Raw genomic sequence first — 18145 nt, 5'->3', positions numbered from 1 at the left:
GTTTTAAATGGCCTACCCTTTACCCTGAGACTATGCCCCACTCGTTTTAGACACTCCAGCTAGAGGAAACAACCTCTCAGCATCTACCCTGTCAATCCCCTTCAGAATCTTGTATGTTTCACTTCTCATTCATCTAAACTCCAGAGAGGATATAGTCCCATTCTACACAATCTCTCATCATAAAACAGCTCTCTCATCCCAGGAATCAATCTAGTGAACCTTTGTTGCACTGCCTCCAAGGCAAAGTATATCCTTCCTTAGATAAGGAGACCAAAAGTGTGCACAGTACTCCAGATGTGGTCTCGCTAAGGCCCTGTACAACTGTAGCAAGACTTCCTTACTCTTATACTCCAACCCCCTTGCAATAAAGACCAACATGCCATTTGCCTTCCTTATTGCTTGCAGGTACAGCAAGCAATAAGGAAGGCTAGCTTTCTGTGTCTCTTGCATGCGGACACCCAAATCTCTCTGAACACCAACATTTAAAAGTTTCTCACCATTTAAAAAATAGCCCGTTTTTCTATTCTTCCTACCAAAGTGAATAACCTCACATTTCCCTACAATATACTCCATCTGCCACCTTACTGCCCATTCATTTAGTCTATCTATATCACTTTGCAGACTTTTTGTGTTCTCCTCACAGCTTACTGTCCCAACTAGCTTTGTATCGACAGCAAAGTTGGATACATTGCACTCTGTCCCTTCATTTATAATATAGATTATAAATAGCTGACGTCTCAGCACTGATCCTTGTAGCACCCCACTAGTTACAGCCTGCCAACCTGAAAAAAACTCTGTTGTGTATGGAGAATAAGTCAGACTGAACACTGTGAGCTCAAAGTAAAGTGTGACCTTAGTCTTTTATTGCAAATCTCCAGAGTGCCTCTCCAACCTGTGAAGCCTCCTTCAATACCTGTGCTCCCAGGTGGCTGTACAGAGTAAATACAAGTCCACATATATATAACAACACTTCCGCCCCCCACCTCACCCCCAACCGCCCCCCCTGCCCACCCAAGTCAATGGTGTAACTATTTACAATGTGAGTCGATCTGGGGCTCTTCTTGCCCTGGTTGATCATCTCGATGTGAAAGCTGGTTTTGTTGAATCATTTGTTGGGCCCTCACTGGGCTGCTGTGCAGCTGGCCTTGCTGGGCTGCCTGGTGTCTTGGGCCCTGCAGGGCTGCTGTGGATGATGGGTTCTGCTTCGTGGTCAACCGTGGTGCCGGTTGCCGCTGGTGTGTATGTTGGGGGATCAAAAAAGGTAGGGTCCAAGGTGAGTTGCTCAGGATAGTCCGTGAATCTGAGTTTGATTTGGTCCAAGTGTTTCCAGTGAATGAGTGCATTTGAAAGTTTGACCTGAAACACCCTGCTCCCCTCTTTGGCCACGACAGTGCTGGGAAGCCACCTGGGATCTTGTCCACAATTTAATAGAAATACAGGATCATTGATTTTAATCTTGCGTGACATGGTATGCACTTTGTTGAAGCCACCTGCTCTCTACCTGTTCATGTAGATCAGGGTGAACTAACGAGAGCCTTGTCTTAAGTGCTCTTTTCATGAGCAGTTCAGCAGGTGGGATCCCAGTGAGTGAGTGGGGTCTTGTGCGGTAGCTAAGCAGGACTCGGGATAGGCGAGTCTGCAGTGAGCCTTCAGTTACCCTCTTCAAGCCTTGCTTGATGGTTTGCACTGCTCTCTCTGCCTGACTATTGGACGCTGGTTTAAGCGGGGCAGATGTGACATGTTTGATCCCATTACGGGTCACGAATTCTTTGAACTCAGCACTGGTAAAACATGGCCCATTGTCGCTTACCAGGACATCGGGTAAGCGTGAGTGGCAAACATGACCCGTAGGTTTTCAATAGTGGCAGCGGACGTGCTTGCTGACATTATCTCCCATTCAATCCACTTGGAGTATGCGTCTACACCCATAAGGACCATTTTACCCAAGAACAGGCCTGCATAGTCGACGTGTACCCTAGACCACAGTTTGGAGGGCCAAGACCATAAACTTAGAGGTGCCTCCCTGGGTGCATTGCTTAACTGCGAGCATGTATTACATCTGTGAACGCATCGATACCAGGCCACCACATGTGGGATCTGGCTATCGCTTTCACCATCACGATGCCTGGGTGGGTACTGTGGTGATAATTGATGAAGGTGTCTCTGCCCTTCTTGGGGACCACTACTTGATTGCCCCACAGAAGGCAGTCTGCCTGTATAGACATTTCATTTTTGCGCCGCAGGAACGGCTTTATCTCTTCCTGCATTTCCACTGGACCAGCTCCCGTGAAGCACACTGCTTTTGACTAGAGATAATGGGCCCAAGTTTCGGCCTCAGTTGCTCCTGATTTTTTGGAGCAACTGGTGTAGAATGGAGTATCTTAGAAATTCAAATTCTCGGCATTTAGTTTGCTCCAGTTCTAGTCAGTTAGAACAGTTTCACTTTGGAACAGAATTTTTTTTCAAAAGGGGGCATGTCCGGCCACTTACGCCTGTTTTCAAAGTTTCGGCAGTGAAAACTTACTCCAAACTAACTTAGAATGGAGTAAGTGAAGATTTTTGTACGCTCGAAAAAACCTTATCTACACTTTAGAAAATCAGGCGTAGGTTACAAATCAGGCGTAGGGAATGGAGGGAGGGGGGTTTAAAGGGAAGTTTACAAACATTAAACACTTCAGTTTTACAAATAAAGAGCCATCATCAATAATAAATGATAAAAACATCAATAAATCAACCAATAAAATCAAAAACAATTAATAAGAAATAATTTTTTTTTTAAATCAATAAATAAAACATTTTCTACTTACCGACTGCAGCACCGGGAGCCCTCCAACAGTGTGCTGGGATGTCCCCAGTGTGTCTCTGTCAGTGTCTCTTTTTCTCTGTCTGTCTGTGTGTGTCTCTCACTCTCTGTCTGTCAGTGTCTGTGTTTCTGACAGCGAGGGGTGGAGGGGATGGGGAGGTGGGGTGGAGGGGTGGAGGAGGAGGGGTGGTATAATGGGGGAGAGGGGGTGGGGGGAGGGGGTGACAAGGGAGGGGAGGGGGGTGAGAAAGGAGGGAGGGGAGGGGGGTGAGAAAGGAGGGAGGGGAGGGGGGGTGGAGAGGAGGAGGGAGGGGAGAGGAGGAGGGAGGGGAGGGGGGGAGAGAAGAGAGGGGGGGGGAGGGAGGAAGAGAAGGGAGGGAGGGGAAGGGGGGAGAGAAGGGGGGAAGAGAGAGAGAGACGGGAGAGAGAGAGAAAGAAAGGAGAGGGAGGCTGAACGGGCCGGGCCCGGCCGGGCCCAAGACTTCGAGCATAGATTTACTGGATTGACAGGTAGGTGGCGTCGGGTCCGGGGGGGTCGGGAGCGCGGATCGGGGGCGGAGATTGGTCGGGAGGGGGGCGGAGATCGGTCGGGGGGGGGGGTGTGGAGATCGGTCGGGGAGGGCGGAGATCGGTCGGGAGGGGGGCGGAGATCGGTCGGGGAGGGGGGGGAAGGTCGGGAGCGGGGGAAGCGGAGGTCGGGTCGGTGGGGGGGGGGGGGTCCGGTGGGGGGAGGGATGGGAGCGGGAGTCAAGTCGGGTCCGGTCCGGTCCGGAGGAAGCAGGAGCTGGGCGTGGGAGGCAGCCTTATTCACGCAGCCCCAGTGAGGCCATTCGGCCAGGGCTAGAGGCTGCGTGCTTCGGGCCCCTCCCACACAGTTTTGGGCGCCTGGAGCTACTGCACATGCGCGCCCACTGTAGCGCGCATATGCAGAGGTCCCGGCACTTTTTTCAGCGCAGGGACCTAGCTCCGCCCCCTGCAGCTCGTGGCGCGCCACGCCGAGGGCCAGAGGACCAGCAGGGAGCCGGAGAATTTGGAAGTTTTTTTTAGGCACACTTTCTGGCGCGAAAAACGGGCGTCCAGGTCGGGGCTGCGCCGTTCTAGGCGCGGCCCGAAACTTGGGCCCAATAAGGGGTCCTGGCTTGTCCAGGTTTTGATCTGCCGGGCAGTGACGGGTGATTGTTCACTCTCAAATGCTTCCATAACCATGGTTAGATCTGCGTGTTGCGCCATTTCCACCCCCGTGGTGGGCATGGCAGCCGACTGAGAGCATCGGCGCAGTTTTCTGTGCCTGGCCTGTGGCGGATGGCGTAGTTGTATGTGGACAATGTGAGCGCCCATCTCTGGATGCGGATCGCTGCATTGATATTTATCCCTTTACTCTCGGAAAACAGGGATATAAGTGGCTTATGGTCAGTTTCCAATTCGAATTTTAGCCCAAAGAGGTATTGATGCATTTTCTTTACCCCATAGACACACGCTAACGCTTCTTTTTCAATCATGCTGTAGGCTCTCTCAGCCTTAGACAGACTCCTGGATGCATATGGAACCGGTTGCAGTTTCCCGAAATCATTAGCTTATTGCAATACACACCCGACGTCATATGACGACGCATCACATGCTAGTACCAAACGCTTACATGGATCATACAAAACAAACAATTTGTTTGAGCATAACAATTTTCTCACTTTTACAAAGGCATTTTCTTGGCTTTTACCCCAAACCCATTCGCCCCCTTTTCGTAGTAAGACATGCAATGGTTCTAGCAGTGTGCTGAGACGCGGTAAGAAGTTACCAAAGTAGTTCAAGAGTCCCAGAAACGACTGCAGCTCCGTCACATTCTCTGGCCTCGGTGCATTCTCGATTGCCTCCGTCTTTGTGTTGGTGGGCCTGATGCCGTCTGCCACAATCCTCCTTCCCAAGAACTCCACTTCAAGCGCAAGGGAAATGCACTTTGAGCGTTTTAACCTGAGCCCCACGTGGTTAAGTCGACTAAGAACCTCCTCCAGGTTCTGCAGATGCTCAACTGTGTTCCGACCTGTGACCAAGATGTCGTCCTGGAAGACCACGATGTGCGGGACTGACTTCAGTAAACTTTCCATGTTTCTCTGGAATATCGCCGCAGCTGATTGGATTCCAAACGGGCATCTGTTATAAACAAAAAGACCTTTGTGCGTGTTGATGCAGGTGAGGGCCTTCGATGATTCCTCCAGTTCCTGCGTCATGTAGGCTAAAGTCAGATCCAGCTTCGTGAACGTCTTTCCTCCTGCCAGCGTTGCAAAGAGGTCGTCGACCTTTGGTAGTGGGTATTGGTCCTGCAGGGAGAAATGATTGATAGTTACTTTGTAATCACCACAGATTCTGATGGTGCCACTTCCCTTGTGAACTGGGACAATAGGACTGGCCCACTCGTTGAACTCGATCGGTGAAATGATGCCCTCTCTTTGCAGTTGGTCTAGCTCGATCTCTACCCTTTCTCTCATCATGTATGGTACTGCTCTCGCATTGTGATGGATGGGTAACGCTCTCGGAATTAGGTGGATCTGCATTTTTGCTCCTTAGAATTTCCCGATGCCTGGTTCGAACAGCAAAGGAAATTTGTTTAAGACCTGGGCACACAAAGTGTTGTCAGCGGGCGATAGCGCTCGGACGTTGTCCCAGTTCCAGCGTATCTTTCCCAGCCAGCTCCTGCCGAGCAGCCTGGGACCATTGCCCGGTACCACCCAGAGTGGTAGCTTGTGCACTGCTTCATCATAGGAGCACTGCCGATTACAGGAATCTGTTCTATAGTGTAAGTTCTTAGTTTCGTGTGAACTGGAGTTAAGACTGGCCTTGAGGCCTTGTTGCATCACAACCTTTCGAAAGTCTTTTTGCCCATGTTGGACTGGTTCGCACTCGTGTCCAGTTCCATTGACACCGGGAGTCCATTTAGTTCAACATTCAACATTATCGAGGGACAATTCGTGGTGAATGTGTGCACCCCATGAACCTTGGTCACCTTGCAACCACGTCTCTAATGGCTATTAGATCTAACCCATTTATTTCTAGTTGTGCCACTAGTTTGTCTATCTTGTTATGAATGCTTTGTGCATTCAGATAAAGAGCCTTTAATTTAACTTTTTTAATCATTATTCTCTGCTTTGACCTTAGTCTTTGCTGCATTGCTACCGTTAAACTCACTGTGGCCAAAATTGCCCCTTTTTATAGCCCCGTTAGCAGGGCGCTAATGGTATATCGCTCGGGGACGAGTGGCAGAAGCGGCCCAGCTGTAATTGTCCCCTGGATGTCGCAGGTGAAAATGGTTTTGCGCTGCGCCCTTTACTTTTCACCCCAAGTAGGAGCGCACACGGCGGTGATGTCATCGCCGTGCGCGCTGACGAGATTGGTGTGTGGTGATGCCCCGGCCACCCTTAAAATGTGGCATTTTTTTTGGTCTGCCAACTTTGCAGTCAGTCCGACAGTGGCAGCCGCTGGTGCGGCCAGGCCGCCAACATGCAGCCCGGAATACCCTCTTGGGTGCCGGACAGCTGGTCCGGCTGAACCCCTCCCTGGTGGCCCAGTGGGTGCAAGGAATGCAGCTGCAAAAAAAGGGAGGGATGTTGTGATGTGTCAGCATGATGCAGCGCTTCCGCGGTGCTGAGCTTTGCGCTCCGCTAATGCCCCGGCAACACACTGCGGAGGTGAATCACGCTTCCGATATTGCCCCGCACATTTTTTTTTTTTACAACGAAAACCCCAATTCTGCAACATTTAGCAGCCTATCTTTCCGGGCACTAAATATTCATTTAATTCAAATCGTACCACCCAAACGGAGTGCGGGGCAATTTCGCCCCCTCTGTCCCTTCCTTTCACATTCTGCTTATTTTCACCCAAATCTACAGCCCTAGTTATTTGATTCGCCAAGACACTGGTCCCAGCCTGGTTTAAGTGGAGTCTGTCCCGATGGAACAGCTCCCTTTTCCCCCAGTACTGATGCCAGTGGCCCATGAATTGAAACCCCTTTTTTCCACACCACATTTTGAGCCACGCATTTAACTCTCTGTTCTGCTTGACCCTATGCCAATTGATGTGTGGCTCAGGTCGTTATCCTGAGATTATTATCCTTGAGGTTCTGCTTATTAATTTAGACCCTACCTCCTCAAACTCGCTCAGCAGAAACTCATTCTTAGTTCTACCTATGCCGTTGGGTCCTACATAGAAGATGACACTTGTATCCTCCCCCTCCCACTCCAGTTTCTTAATATCCTTAACCCTGGCATCAGACAGGCAACACAGCCTTCGGGACTCTCTTTCACAGCTGCAGATAACAGTATCTATCCCCTTACTATACTGTCTCCTACTACATTCCTTCCTTCTCCCTCACTTGGATGGCCCCCTGTACCATGGTGCCATGGTCAGTTTGCCCTAACTTAGAGAGCACAAAAAAAGCTGTAATACTCACCAACAATCACCTACCTGTTCTCCTGTGACACCACTCTCTTTTTTTTTATTGTTTTTGAATCGGAGCCTCGCGGCTACTGTTGCTTTAATTCAGGCCCGCACTCGGGCTGCTCTTTATCCTCTTTCTGCTGCCGCTGCTTCTGCTGTCATGTGACATCACTCCTTGATTTTTTGAAAATCGTCCTCTCGCACCACCTCTGTATCTAAGGAGGATTGGAAGATTATGGCCAAAAGCTCTGCATTTTCCACCCATACCTCCCTCAACATCCTAGGATGCATCCCATCTGGCCCTGGTGACTTATCTACTTTAAGTGCAGCTAGCCACTCCAGTACCTCCTCTTTATCAATCATGATGATATTATGCACAAGTGGTGCAATGATGTCGTTCAGTGTGACATTGGTTACTATGAAACATGTTAGTAAACAAATAAAAAAGTGAACTTTGATAAAGATGCCACTTTAACTGACGGATTCAGATACTAAAGTGTGAGATGATTCCTTGCAATAATTCGTCAGAATGTAAGTGTTCATATTTATTCATATTGTGCTATTGATAAGCAGCTGTACAATGGCATATGTACTTTTCTGTTGCAGAATGGCCTCAATGCATTGCATCTCGCAGCAAAGGAAGGACATGTGGAACTTGTGCAGGAATTGTTGGAGAGAGGCGCAGTCGTTGAGTCGTCAACAAAGGTAATGTCTTACATCAAATTTGTTGAACAAATTGCTTTCATTTGTGGTGTCATTATATTTGAAGAGTGCTGCTATATACAAGCTCTACAAACCTGTAGCCAGAATAAAGTGCAGGTCCTGAAGTCAACTAGCACAGGCAGCACAATTTATATTTGCCCTCAATGGCACTTTGACTCCCATTTTATGAAGTGGTGTTTCCTCCTTCTGGGGCCTTGTACATCACTCCACTTATATCACAGCATTTCTTCTGAAGGCAGAATTTCCACTTGAGGCTGATTATTACTATATAAATACAGTATTGAATGGATTAATCAATCAGAATCCTCTCTGCCCACTTTTTGAAGAAACCAAAATGTAAAACCAAGCCCCCTAATACAAGTTAAAAGGGTAAAAGGAAAGTTAAGAAAAATCAAGAACTAGTCATTGATGATGCTAAGTTTGGCCTGTAGGTGATGGGGAAAGGAAAGGCTGAGGATGGAGGTAAGAAATATTGTAATTTTGAGCTCCTGGTAAAAGATAAATTAAGAGTGTGCAACGAGTCTTGATTTCAACTCAGTGAGGATCTATTGAGGAGAAGGAACACGTGGACAGTGATTTAGAGTTTCGGGGGCGCAAAGCAGGATTTTTAAAGGACTGACTATAATAGTATTAATAAAATGAGGAGAATAGAGGTGAAAAAGGTATTGCCTATCAGATGATGAGCTTTATCTTGTATTCTTTCCGGGAGTTCGAGAGAGGTGTTAAAAAGTCGTTCTAGATATGGGAGAAATATTCCGATCTGGGATAGGCTTGGGTTCTCTACAGAATTAAGAGATGTTGAGGGGATAGAAAGTGTTTGGCATTAAAGAGAAAGCTACTTTTTCTTAGTGGCAATACTTAGGAGAGAAAATTGATAGAAGATTAATACAGTACGGGGGGACTCATGAAAGGTAAGAGGTTGCAACTGTTGGCTAGAATTTCAAGAGCCTAGAACTTCCACGGGGGTTCTCCTAATGTCCCATTGAACCTTCAGCGGAAGATTAGCAGAATAGCTGTTTATGCTGTTGCTCCAGGATTTTGACTGATCTTCTGCCAAATTTATGGAGTAACTGTAGCCTTTGAAGTTATGCGATGTGGGTTAATGCCTCTGTAAAATAATATACAAAGAATTCTCAGAGAAATGCATAAGCATTTCAAAGCCTGTGAATTTAAAAAATTGAAAGAAACAAAATATTCATTGGCCTTTCCAAGGGAACAGAGATTAAGATAATTTGGGTTAACTATTGCACTACAAGATAACTGGAATTTGTAAGCATTGAGGGTTTTTAATATGAAAGAAATTGATGAATATGGAGTGGCATTATTAGAAAATGAGTGGATTGAGTTTGTTCATGAGTGGAGGATGTGAATGATATGAAGAAAGATAAGATAAAACCCTGGGGATTTCCTGAACTAATAATAAAAAAAGAGTCAGAGGATAAACCATCAACTGCAGCAGAAATAGAGCTATTTGAAAGAAACCGAGATAGGTATAGACATAGCTACAATGAGATGTAACTTAGGCTTTGCACCAGTAGCATCAGACGATGATTGAGTTACTCCCCTCTTCTGGCAGGATCATGAGATGCATCCATAGTGGCACAGACACCCACCGGCTGTACTCAAATGAGGGAACTTCCACCTGACCTCATAGTTTGGCGGGTCAGTGGCAGAGGTTCATGGCAGGAGGACCCCGGCACCTACTGGGATCAAAGGCCTGTGGATTGTTGGTACAAATATAGTATAATGTAGAGAAATACATAGTAGTATAAGCTAAGAAAATACAGTGTAAAATGGGAAAATATATGATAGTGCAGCAAAGTATACAGTAAGATCTTATGGTACAATTTGGCCCCTTTTAAAAAAAAAGTATTATTTGTTCATGGAATATGGCAATGCTGTCAAGACCACATTTATTGTCCATCTCTAATTACTCTGAGAAGTTACCTTCTTCGGGAAGTGCTGCATTCCTGGTGATGGTGCGCCCACAATAGTGTTCAATGGGGAATTGCAGGATTTTGACCCAGCAATGATGAAGCAATGACGATGTATGTCCAAGTCAGGATTGTATGGTTTTTTTGCTGGAAACGTAGAGCTGATGCTGTTCTCATTATATTACTCTTGTCCTGCTTGATGGTAGAGGCCATGGGGCAGGGAGGTGTTGTTAAAGTAAGCTTAGTGAATTGCTGTAGTGCATCAACATTTAATACTCAAATAAATAGTTTTAAATACAAGGAACAACTAAAGAAAATGAAGGCTGCTATTAGATCAGCAAAAAGGCTAATGGAAAAAAGGATTGTAGACAACTGTGGCAGTAATGGAAAGAGCTATTTTAGTTATGTGAAGAGTCAGAGAACTTTCAAAGACTGTATTGGGCCATTAAAGGGTATTCAAGGACAGGTTACAAAGGAATCACTAGGTAAGGCGGAAATATTAAATGAGTACTTAGCATCAGTCTTCACCCTTTAAGATGATGCTCGAATATTAGAATGTAATAATATTAGTTTTGTTAGTAACATTAACATAGATAAACATACTGTTTTAAAAAGAATTAAAAACTTGAAAATAGATAGAGCAGCCGAGCCAGATGATATCCACCCGAGAGTCCTCCGGGAGATGGGACATGTGCTGTGCGAGCCCCTGGTCTGTGTTTTTAATAGCTCACTGCACTCTGGAATGGTTCCTACAGATTGGAAGGAGGCTAATGTAGTCCCCATTTTTAAAAAAGGTGACAAGACAGACCTGGGTAACTATAGGTCCATCAGTTTAACATCAGTAATAGGTAAAATGCTTGAAGGAATCATAAGGGATGCAATTTATGAATACTTGGATAGGGAGGGAAATATTAGGGACACCCAACATGGCTTCATAAAAAAGAGGTCATGTCACACAAATCTAATTGTATTTTTTCAAAAAGTTACAAAATTGGTGGTTGAGGGAAGCCCAATAGACATTATCTACTTAGTTTTCTAAAAAGCTTTTCACAAAGTACCGCATAAGATCAGAGCCTCTGGTCATAGTGGAAATACATTGAGTTGGATTCCGAACTGGCTGGCAGGACGCAGACAAAGAGTAGTTATAGATGGATTTGGATCTGTTTGGAAACCGGTTATCAGTGGTGTCATGCAGGGATCAGTGTTGGGACCGTTGCTTTTTACAATTTTTATTCATGATATAGATTTTGGGGTTGGGGGCACAATTTTCAAATTTGCAGGTGATGCCAAGATCTGTGCGAGTGTTAGAACTGTAGAGGATGCTTGTCTGCTTCAGGCAAATCTTAATGTGTTGGGAGATTGGGCTCAAGACTGGAAAATGATATATAATTTAGATAAGTGCAGTGTTATGCATGTGGGCAGGGCAAATGCTCAACATTCATTCACCAGGGAAAGATGGTGGCGATAGAAAGAGGTTTGGGCATTCTAGTGCATATATCCTTAAAGGTACATGAGCAATGCCATGCAGTGATAACTAGAGCAAATAGGGTGTCGGGGGGGTATCCATAGGACAATTGAGTATAAGACAAGGTGTAAAAACAGAAAATGCTGGAAATCTCAGCGGGTCAGGCAGCATCTGTGGAGAGAAAGCAGAGTTAACTTTTCGGGTCGATGACTCTTCGTAAAAACTGGAGAGTGTTTGGTAAGAACAGATTCTTAACAAGCACTGAAAGTGGGTGGGGAAGAAAGAACAAAAGGGAAGGTCTGTGATAGGGTGGAAGACAGGCGAGATTAGAGAGACAAAAAGGATGATGGGCCGAATTGAAATTGTAATGCGAGGGGCTAGAAAAATATTAGTCAAGATAAGGTGTGAATGGCAGGATAATGACCAGCTGCCATTGGAGACAAGGAGAAGAAAAGAAAGAAAGAAACAGGCTCGGGGGGTGGGTGGGGGTTGGTGGGGGAGAAGGAACCAAAGATTGGCAACAGCTACGCTCTGAAATTGTTGAACTTGATGTTGAGTCCAGAAGGTTGTAAAGTGCCTAAACGAAAGATGAGGTGCTGTTCCTCAAGTTTGCGTTGAGCTCCGTTGAAACAGTGTAGGAGACCGAGGATGGAGAGGTCAGAGTGGAAATGAAGTGGAGAATTAAAGTGACAGGCGACTGGAAGCACAGGGTCACATTTGCGGACTGAATGGAGGGTCGCACTTGGAATACTGAGTTCAGTTTTGGTCTCCTTACATAGTGGGTGATGTCGAGGCTCTGGAAAGGGTGCAGAAGAGGGCTATTGGATTAATTCCAAATCTAAAGCATCTTAGTTATCAAGATAGGCGAAAAGAGTTGGGACTCTATACCTTAGAGCAGCATAGACTTAGGGGGGACCTGATTGAGATTTATAAGATAATGAAGGGAATAGATGGTATTCCAGCTGACAGTTTATTTCAATTAAATAGGTTAGGCAGGATCAGGGGTCACAAATTTAAGTTGTATAGCGCTAGGTCGAGGTTAGCTATCAGGCGGTGGTTCTTTTCCCAGAGAATAGTACACCTCTGGAACAAACTGCTGTTTCATGTGGTGGATGCAAACTCACTGAATTCCTTCAAGCGAAAGCTGGATTTGTTTCTGGTTGTGGTGGAGATCACCCCTTAGAGAAGATAGGTACTGCAGGGAATTCAAGGCTAAAGTGATCTCCCAGACTAGTTTTGATTGCCTAGATGGGTCGGAGAGGAATTTCCCAGATGTTTTTTTTCCCAAATTGGCCTGGATTTTTAATCTGTTTTTTTGCCTCTCCCAGGAGATCACATGGTTTCAGGAGGGGTGGAGTATATATGTTGTGATACACAAGGTATCGCAATTGTGTGGGACAGGCTTGATGGACCAGATGGTCTTTGCCTATCCGTCATTATTCGTATGTTCGTATCTTGTAGATCCTGAATAGTGCAGCCTTGTTGATGAAGGGGATAGATATATTACTTGGAAGGTAATTTGGGGTGGAAATATGAGTATTTTAAATCATATCTACATGTTGTAGATGGCATGTTATAAACTTTAAACTGAGTTTAAAAAAGGTGAGGAGAAGATAAACAAAATTAACATAGTATTCAACTGCAACATCCCCTTTTTCCAAAAAGAGTCACACTGTGTAAGATTTGATCATCTAAAGGTTTTACATTTACATAACTTACCTCTGTACAGATGAAGTTTATGGTGTTGTCAATATACAGGAAGCTATTGAACATTGGTAGGAGCTTTCCTGAATGTTTTGCTCCCCTTTATAATTTTTTTTAATCCTTTCTGCTCCAGCTTTCTCTGTGTTTTTCTCCTTGCCTCTTCTCTCCTAAAGGTGGTGGCTTGAACTGGGTTTTCAGCCTTTCTTTATAATTATTACTTTTTCTTTACAGAAAGGAAACTCAGCCCTACACATTGCATCTCTGGCAGGACAAACTAACGTGGTCAGAACTCTACTAGAGCAAGGAGCCAATATCAATTCACAGTCCCAGGCAAGTCATAAACACATCAAAACACAGGCACAATGTTATATTTGAAATAAAACAGCAACACAAAAATAGTTTTCTGTCTAGCATCGCCATACTTTCTGATACTGGCTCTGACCCTGGTAAAGTGAAGCATCGCTTTGCCTTCAATCAGTGCATCAGGGTCAAATCTGGTTTATAATTTCATTAGGCTGTGTATACTCTGATTAACTTGGGCTCATAACAATTAAGCAAATTGATTATTACAGTAATTCAACATACAAAAAGCTTTTCAGAATTCCCAAAACTAATGTTTTTGTTTTAGATATTCATGTAGGTTGCACTGTGCTCATAACATAAGAACATAAGAATTAGGAACAGGAGTAGGCCATCTAGCCCCTCGAGCCTGCTCCGCCATTCAACAAGATCATGGCTGACCTGGCCTTGGACTCAGCTCCACTTACCTGCCCGCTCCCCGTAACCCTTAATTCCCTTATTGGTTAAAAATCTATCTATCTGTGATTTGAATACATTCAATGAGCTAGCCTCAACTGCTTCCTTGGGCAGAGAATTCCAGAGATTCACAACCCTCTGGGAGAAGAAATTCCTTCTCAACTCGTTTTAAACTGGCTCCCCCGTATTTTGAGGCTGTGCCCCCTAGTTCTAGTCTCCTGACCAGTGGAAACAACCTCTCTGCCTCTATCTTGTTTATCCCTTACATTATTTTAAATGTTTCTATAAGATCACCCCTCATCCTTCTGAACTCCAACGAGTAAAGACCCAGTCTACTCAATCTATCATCGTAAGGTAACCCCCTCATCTCCGGAATCAGCCTCGAGAATCGTCTCTGTACCCCCTCCAAAGCTAGTCCATCCTTCCTTAAGTAAGGTGACCAAAACTGTATGCAGTACTCTAGGTGCGGCCTCACCAATACCCTGTACAGTTGCAGCAGGACCTCCCTGCTTTTGTATTCCATCTCTCTCGCAATGAAGGCCAACATTCCATTCGCCTTCCTGATTACCTGCTGCACCTGCAAACTAACTTTTATTCTATTTTATGTTTTTTTATTCTATTATGCTCTTTTATTCTATTTAATGTTTTCTGAATTACAAATTCTTTGTACCATTTAACTTTTGACCTTGCTAGATTCTTTCAGATGGAAATTAACTGGCTTAACAAAAAATAAAAATGTAATTTCATTTTAATAATCATCTTTACAAATTGTTTATGAAGCTTCTGAGCTTGGAGTGTGATTTTCAAATTCCAGTGCATGTCATGCATATTTATCCATATAATAAACACATTCGGGGGGGCATATAACCTGTGGTAAAAATAAAGCAATGATACCGTACTACCTGTCACGCAATCTTGATTATCCTTTAGGTGTGTGATTTATATTCTTTCCACTGTAGATAATTTGTGTTTTCAATGCTGTTGGTTAGGTGCTCTCCAGATCCTCCAGACTAATTATTTTACATTTCACAGCATTTTTTGGCACATTTTACGAGCTGAGTTGATCTGTTTCCGGTTAAGTTGCTTTAGTCAATTGCACAATTTTCCCCAGGAATCAGCAATGGATTGTCACTTAATAAACAACCAGTGTTTACTCCACAGTCAGTAATATTGACTTGAAAGGAAAATCGAGTGGGATGTATATTGGGCTAACACCAGCTTTCTGGCTGGTGGAGAAAGTTCAAATCTATGCCCCGACCCCCGCATCTGCCATCATATCTATTGATCCCTTCCCTTCACCACCGCCCCCCCCCCACCCACCCCAAAGAAATCCTCCCAACAACTTCTACAGTATCCATTTTAGTAATTATTATGAGCATGATTAAGAAGGCTGTATTCTTTTATTGAGATTCAGATGATTATTACAGTACAATTTATAGGAATATTTTTGCTGCTAGCTGGAGTTAGTAGCAGACTTCAGGCGGACATAAACAGACCAAGTAAAATGGACAGATAAATGACATTTAATGCTGAGAAGTCATGAAGTAATGCTTTTTGGAAGGAAGAATGAGGAGAGGCAATACAAAATAAATGGTACATTTTCAATCACACACTGCCAGGAAAAACTGGGACTACCATGCACTTTGTGTGCTCTGCTCATTTCTTTGTGAAAATTGGAATCCGGGTCCTACAGTCGGTAAATTGCATATTTAAACTAGCTTGTTTTGGGTTTTGTGCTATGCACCCATTTAAAGGCCTGCTTGAAAATTTAATCAGGTATGCAAATAAGATTTTAGGTTCCCACCAAATGTTCCTTTGCCAATCACATTATTTTATGTGAGAAACGGGCAACCAGCAGTTAAAAATCTCCTCCAGTGTATATTATAAATTTATTTCAGCTGGAAGGTAACTGCTATACACCACTTTATCAAACTACAGTCATAAGTTACTCTATGGGGCAGATTTTGTGGTCGGCAGCGTACCTACGGAGCATGCCGTCAGCATCCAATAGAATACGAACTTATCTGATGGAGATCCTTCTTCGCGGGCTTGCTCTTTGACATTGTGTATTCAAGGGCAGAGTAATGGCCCATGGATCCCAGGGGCGCAAGCATGAGTGGAAGCATACTTGGGATCACGTGGGCCTAGTGCTCCAATGGAAGCGCTGAGTTTCCTACTGATTTCTTGTAATTGAAGAGTAGGTTATATCGACAGATAGAGGAGTTAATGGCCTGGAACTGAGCGCAAATTAATAATATGCTACTTTGTGTCTGTTATTTTGGACATATTTTAAGAATAATTAGAAGGACTAGGAGAATAAATAATTCCAAAATGACCTTCTCTCTCTCTCTCTCTCTCTCTCTCTCTCTCTTTCTGTCTTTCTCATTCTCTCTATCTCTATCACACACACCCAACATACCCACTACACCCCACACACCCACTACACCCACCCCACACACACCCACCCCACACACACCCACCCCACACACACCCACCCCACACACACCCACCCCACACACACACACCCCACACACACCCACCCCACACACACCCACCCCACACACACCCACCCCACACACACCCACCCCACACACACACACCCCACACACCCCCACATACCCCCACACACCACACACACACACACACACACGCACACGCACACACAAAACACATGTATGACAAACAAATACAACAGAGCTAAAACAAAGATCTGAAGATGTGGGATTAGCTATTGGAAAAACACATACCTTCTTCTTCTTTTCTTAGGCAGTCCCTTGGAGTCGAGGATGACTTAAAACACATACATAGTGATTACAGTGTTCTGCGCTGATATTATAATAATTAGCACTGATGTTATAGTAATATGATCGCATTAGTAGCCTGAATCTGAAAAATCTGCACATCAATTACTGGAGGTGTTTTGGACAATTTTTACAATTCATTATGTCACGTTCCAGAACAAATGGAATGCGTAACTGTCTCTACCTAATCCCTTTACGCTGATGCAAACAGTCCCTGCTCCTGTTTGCAACAGCCGTAACATTTTTGTACATAATTGCTGGGCAGTTGGTGGGCAATTGGCCCAACTCTGCGCCAGCCATTAGGATTTCCAAGGCAGAGCGTATGATCTGTCGAGTCGTAACGTGACACGGTGCAAGTTCGGGATTTAGCACAAGCGCATGAACTTGCGCTCCATTTCAAAGGTGGTATGACGGCGTACTCTGAGAGTACACCATCATACCCACAGCAAATTCTGGACCATTGTGCCCAATTCTGGGCACCACACTTTAGGAAGGATGTCAAGGTCTTGGAGAGGGTGCAGAGGAAATGTACCAGAATTGTATCAGGGTTGAGGGACTTCAGTTATGTGGAGCGCCTAAAGAAACTGGGATTGTGCTCCGTAGAGCAGAGATGGATAAGGGGAAATTTAATAGAGATGTTCAAAATCATGGGGTGGGGAGGGGGGGGTTTAATAGTCAATAGGGAGTAGCTGTTTCCACTGGCAGCAGGGTCGGTAACCAGAGGACATAGATTTAAGATAATTGGCAAAAGAACCTGAGGGGAGATGAGATTTTGTTTTACACAGCGAGTTGTCATGATTTGGAATGCACTGCCTGAAAGGGTGGTGGAATCCAATTCAATAGCAACTTTCAAAAGGGAATTGAATAAATACTTGAAGGAGAAAAAATTGCTATGGAGAAAGAGCAGGGAAGTTGGAGCTGGCATGGGCATGATCAGCCAAATAGCCTCCTTCTGTGCTATACAATTCTATGATAGTTTAGGTTGTTATGCAGCTGAATCTGATAAACCTATGGCACTGTACAGCACCTATTAATTCATAGTATTTTCTGAATCAACCTGTTCCTAAGTGTGTTGAATAAAAAAGACTCTTGTCACAGAGTTTGGCCAACAAAATATTCAGGATCAAGGCCGAGGACTGAGTGCCACAGTGAGTTCTAATCCAGCATAATCTCGTAAAACTAAAGTCCAGCATCCCTGCCAGCTGTGAGAGTCCAACTTACATAAGATTGGACCTTTCCTTTCTAACCTGGATCCAGTGGTGTAAGTCTATTGCACCAAACTGCCAGTAATTGACAAAAATTGCCATTCATTTGGAAGTCTCATTCAGGCAGGTTACAAGGATAACAGGTGTGGGGATGCTGTAGGGAGCATTCTTCTGAGTTTAAGGTTAATGTACATTGTTAGGGCAGAGTAGAGATACATTTTCTCTGAATCTGGCTGTGATATACCTGACGTCACAACAAGCTAGAATCATGATTGCTATTTCAGGTCGGAACTGGTCAGAGTGTGCGTTGTACAAGCTCTGGCCAATTC

General features: G+C 44.7%; 1 protein-coding gene across 6 annotated transcripts in view; it reads left to right on the top strand.

The window, feature by feature from the left end:
• Positions 1 to 18145, top strand: part of ank2b (ankyrin 2b, neuronal) — a 1291078-nt gene that overhangs the window by 864277 nt on the left and 408656 nt on the right. For all 6 annotated transcript variants that reach the window (XM_070871180.1, XM_070871178.1, XM_070871177.1 and 3 more), the window contains exons 4-5: positions 7835 to 7933; positions 13286 to 13384. In XM_070871180.1, coding sequence (XP_070727281.1) covers positions 7835 to 7933; positions 13286 to 13384 — 198 coding nt within the window. The remainder of the gene's footprint in view (positions 1 to 7834; positions 7934 to 13285; positions 13385 to 18145) is intronic.

Source organism: Pristiophorus japonicus, chromosome 2 (assembly GCF_044704955.1).
Source record: "Pristiophorus japonicus isolate sPriJap1 chromosome 2, sPriJap1.hap1, whole genome shotgun sequence".
In the NCBI taxonomy this organism is placed as follows: Eukaryota; Metazoa; Chordata; class Chondrichthyes; family Pristiophoridae; genus Pristiophorus; species Pristiophorus japonicus.
Note: the sequence above shows the minus strand (reverse complement) of the source record. Positions and strands in the feature narration are given on the sequence as shown.